The sequence below is a fragment of the Colobus angolensis genome, unplaced genomic scaffold (genome assembly GCF_000951035.1).
Source record: "Colobus angolensis palliatus isolate OR3802 unplaced genomic scaffold, Cang.pa_1.0 Scaffold34, whole genome shotgun sequence".
Taxonomy (NCBI): domain Eukaryota; kingdom Metazoa; phylum Chordata; class Mammalia; order Primates; family Cercopithecidae; genus Colobus; species Colobus angolensis.
In genome coordinates this window covers 7376657-7381426 of record NW_012116710.1, presented here as the reverse complement: position 1 = coordinate 7381426, position 4770 = coordinate 7376657, and the positions used below count along the sequence as shown (strand labels likewise).

The window sequence follows — 4770 nt, the reverse complement described above, 5'->3', positions numbered from 1 at the left end:
GAGGTGCAGCTGCCAAAAGTCCCAGAGATGAAACTCCCAAAGGTGCCAGAGATGGCTGTGCCAGAGGTGCGGCTTCCAGAGGTGCAGCTGCCGAAAGTCCCAGAGATGAAAGTCCCTGAGATGAAGCTTCCAAAGGTGCCTGAGATGAAACTTCCTGAAATGAAACTCCCTGAAGTGAAACTCCCGAAGGTGCCTGAGATGGCCGTGCCCGATGTGCACCTCCCAGAGGTGCAGCTGCCGAAAGCCCCAGAGATGAAACTCCCTAAAATGCCTGAGATGGCTGTGCCAGAGGTTCGACTCCCCGAGGTGGAACTGCCAAAAGTCTCAGAGATGAAACTCCCCAAGGTGCCCGAAATGGCCGTGCCCGATGTACACCTCCCAGAGGTGCAGCTGCCCAAAGTCTCCGAAATGAAAGTCCCTGATGTGAAGCTCCCGGAGATAAAACTCGCTAAGGTGCCTGAGATGACCGTGCCCGATGTGCACCTCCCCGAGGTGCAGCTGCCGAAAGTGTCAGAGATTCGGCTGCCGGAAATGCAAGTACCAAAGGTTCCCGATGTGCATCTTCCGAAGGCACCAGAGGTGAAGCTGCCCAGGGCTCCAGAGGTGCAGCTAAAGGCTGCCAAGGCAGAGCAGGCAGAAGGGATGGAATTTGGCTTCAAGATGCCCAAGATGACCATGCCCAAGCTAGGGAGGGCAGAGTCCCCATCACGGGGAAAGCCAGGCGAGGCGGGTGCTGAGGTCTCAGGGAAGCTGGTAACACTTCCCTGTCTGCAGCCAGAGGTGGATGGTGAGGCTCATGTGGGTGTCCCCTCTCTCACTCTGCCCTCAGTGGAGCTAGACCTACCAGGAGCCCTTGGCCTGGAGGGGCAGGTCCCAGCCACTGAAGTGGGCAAGGTAGAGCGGGCAGAGGGCCCCGAGGTGGCAGCAGGGGTCAGGGAAGTGGGCTTCCGAGTGCCTTCTGTTGAAATTGTCACTCCACAGCTGCCCGCTGTGGAAATTGAGGAAGGGCGGCTGGAGATGATGGAGATGAAAGTCAAGCCCTCTTCCAAGTTCTCCTTACCTAAGTTTGGACTCTCGGGGCCAAAGGTGGCTAAGGCAGAGGCTGAGGGGGCTGGGCGAGCCACCAAGCTGAAGGTATCCAAGTTTGCCATCTCACTCCCCAAGGCTCGGGTGGGGGCTGAGGCTGAGGCCAAAGGGACTGGGGAGGCAGGCCTGCTGCCTGCCCTCGATCTGTCCATCCCACAGCTCAGCCTGGATGCCCACCTGCCCTCAGGCAAGGTAGAGGTGGCAGGGGCCGACCTCAAGTTCAAGGGGCCCAGGTTTGCTCTGCCCAAGTTTGGGGTCAGAGGCCGGGACACTGAGGCAGCAGAACTAGTGCCGGGGATGGCTGAGTTGGAGGGCAAGGGCTGGGGCTGGGATGGGAGGGTGAAGATGCCCAAGCTGAAGATGCCCTCCTTTGGGCTGGCTCGAGGGAAGGAAGCAGAAGTTCAAGGTGAGCGTGCCAGCCCAGGGGAAAAGGCTGAGTCCACCGCTGTGCAGCTTAAGATCCCTGAGGTGGAGCTGGTCACACTGGGTGCCCAGGAGGAAGGGAGGGCAGAGGGGGCTGTGGCCGTCAGTGGAATGCAGCTGTCAGGCTTGAAGGTGTCCACAGCCAGGCAGGTGGTCACAGAGGGCCATGAGGCGGGGCTGAGGATGCCTCCGCTGGGCATCTCCCTGCCCCAGGTGGAGCTGACCGGCTTTGGGGAGGTGGGTACCCCAGGGCAGCAAGCTGAGGGTACAGCCCCGTCAGCAGAGGACACAGCAGGCTACAGGGTTCAGGTGCCCCAGGTGACCCTGTCTCTGCCTAAAGCCCAGGCTGCAGGTGGGGAGCTGTTGGTGGGTGAGGGTGTCTTCAAGATGCCCACCGTGACAGTGCCCCAGCTTGAGCTGGACGTGGGGCTAAGCCGAGAGGCACAGGCGGGCGAGGTGGCCACAGGCAAGGGTGGGCTGAGGCTGAAGTTGCCCACGCTGGGGGCCGGAGCTGGGGTGGGAGGCGAGGGTGCTGAGGAGCAGCCCCCAGGGGACGAGCGTACCTTCCGCCTCTCACTGCCCGACGTGGAGCTCTCGCCACCCGGGGGCAACCACGCCGAGTACCAGGTGGCAGACGGGGAGGAGGCTGGACACAAGCTCAAGGTACGGCTGCCCCGGTTTGGCCTGGCGTGGGCCAAGGAGGGGGCCGAGGAGGGTGAGAAGGCCAAGAGCCCCAAACTCAGGCTGCCCCGAGTGGGCTTCAGCCAAAGTGAGATGGTGACTGGGGAAGGCTCCCCCAGCCCCGAGGAGGAGGAGGAGGAAGAGGGCAGTGGGGAAGGGGCCTTGGGGCGCCGGGGCCGGGTCCGGGTCCGCTTGCCACGTGTAGGCCTGGCGGCCCCTTCTAAAGCCTCTCGGGGGCAGGAGGGCGATGCAGCCCCCAAGTCCCCCGTCAGAGAGAAGTCACCCAAGTTCCGCTTCCCCAGGGTGTCCCTAAGCCCCAAGGCCCGGAGTGGGAGTGGGGACCAGGAAGAAGGTGGGTTCCGGGTGCGGCTGCCCAGCGTGGGGTTTTCAGAGACAGGGGCTCCAGGCCCGGCCAGGATGGAGGGGGCTCAGGCTGCGGCCGTCTGAAGCCCCTGGGCAGATGGGGATCCCTTCTTGCCTTCCTTTCTCTACCCCCTCGCTGTTGTGTGTGTGATAACTAGCACTAACCCTAAGAGGGCTGGGAGGTGGGTGACTGACCATGGCCGGCGGGGAGGCCTGCTCCCGTCTCTCTGGCAGGAGTGCCTGTACCCCACCAAGCCATGTGAATAAAATAATCCGGAAGTAGCTGTGTATTCGTCTCCTCTTTTTGCATAGGGGGTGGGGAGGGGCAGGAGTGGGTATAGGGGAGATCCAGAGAAGGCAGTCTCCAAAGAGGAGGGGTCACTTGAGCCTGGCCTGAGGGGAACATCTGGTGTGAGGGGAAAAACAGGTCATACCTGGTCTGAGAAGAGTCAGGGCGGGTTGGGTGCAGTGGCTCACACCTGTAATCCTAGCACTTGGGAGGCCAAAGGAGGAGGATTGCTTGAGCCTAGGAGTTGAAGACCAGCCTGGGAAACACAGAGAAACCTCATCTCTACAAAAAATAGCCAGGCATGATGGCCTGTGCCTGTAATCCCAGCTAGTCAGGAGGCTGAGGTGGGAGGATCACTTGAGCCCGGGAGGTTGAGGCTGCAGTGAACCATGATGGCGCCCCTGCACTCCAGCCAGCCTGGGCAACAGAGCCAGACTCTGTTTCAACAAAAACAACAACGAAGAGTCAGGATGGCCTTGGGGCAGGCCCTGGTGGGAGGGGAGACGTCCTTAGCCCTTGAGAATTCCCAGGGGTTGTTAAAGCAGACTCTGGGACATTCCCTGGCAGAGCACAGCTTCGGAACCCCTCTGCCAGGGAGCCTGCCTGTCCTGGGGGACCCACTCCTACCAGGCTGGTTGCTCCCCACCTGCCCTCTGCCAGCGTGGGCACTTCTGCACATCCTGGCCTTCTGTTTGCTGTCTGGCTGGTTTGACTGCCCTGTCCACTCTGGCCCCACCCAGGAAGGCCGCTCCTGCTCCCCTTTTCAGGATTCTGGGTTCAAAGCCTCTACCCCAAACACACAGCCGCCTCTTGGAACTAGGTCCCAGGGTCCTCAGCACCCGTCAGTGCTTGTCTCAGCTTCCAGGGACCATGGGCCATCCATCCCTGTCATCCCAATTCAGGATCTAAGTCCCGAGGCTCCCACCAGGGCCTCCAGCCTCCTCCACGTCCTCTCTGTGATGTCCCACACTGGACTAAGGAGACTCAATATCCAGTCCTGAGTCTTGCCCCGACAGCCCCCCACTCTCCTCACATCTCCCTATCCTGTCTCATTGGATGAAGGGCCTGGCAGAATCCCCCACTCACTTGAGTACCTTGTCCCTTCCAGCCGGCCCTCCTCGGGTCACTGTCTCACCACACATTTTTTCTTTGCCCCCACCAAACATGGCGGGAGTTATCTACGCTCATGGTGCACACCCATTTCCAAGATCCCAACATTTGGGATTTTCCTCCCACCTTGTCTGTGTCAGCAGTGACCTCCCCATGGCCACACCTGAGGGTTTCCTTTGTCTCTCTTGTCCTGACTCTTCAAGGTCCCTTCCATCTTCCTGACACTTGCTCCTCTCTTCCCCACACCTCTCTCTCCCCGTGCTCCTTGGGCACTCGAGGTTCCTCCTGGGCCCTTGTCCGCCCCCACACCCTCCCTGGGGTGTGTCACCACCCCCCCAGTGGCTTCTGTGCCTCCTCTCTGTGCTGACAACTCCCAGACTCTCTCTGGGAGACCCAGAGAACTCCCCCTGGGGACCCAGCAGCTTCTGCACGCCTTCCCTGGAGGTCTCCTGGTCTTTAGGAAGTTATGTGGGTGGTGGTTCAGAGCTTAGTGCTGGAACTAGGCTGCTCAGGGTCAGAGGCTATTTCTGGCAGTCACTTGGGTGCATTTTATTTTATTTTTTATGTATTTATTTTAATTTTTTGAGACAGAGTCTCACTCTGTCGCCCATGCTGGAGTGCAGTGGAGCAATCTTGGCTCGCTACAACCTCCACCTCCCACGTTCAAGCGATTCTCATAGCTCAGCCTCCCGACATCAGCCTCCAGAGTAGGTGGGACTATAGGTGTGCACCACCACGCCCAGCTAATTTTTGTATTTTTAGTGGAGACGGGGTTTCGTCATGTTGGCCAGGCTGGTCTCAAACTCTTGACCTCGGGT

The 4770-nt window shown here is 60.1% G+C and overlaps 1 protein-coding gene across 1 annotated transcript in view; it reads left to right on the top strand.

Annotated features, from left to right (window-relative positions):
• Positions 1 to 2837, top strand: part of PRX (periaxin) — an 18808-nt gene extending 15971 nt beyond the window's left edge. The window contains exon 8 of the mRNA XM_011952540.1: positions 4 to 2837. Coding sequence (XP_011807930.1) covers positions 4 to 2637 — 2634 coding nt within the window. The 3' untranslated portion in view covers positions 2638 to 2837. The remainder of the gene's footprint in view (positions 1 to 3) is intronic.
• The last annotated feature ends 1933 nt before the right edge of the window (positions 2838 to 4770 follow it).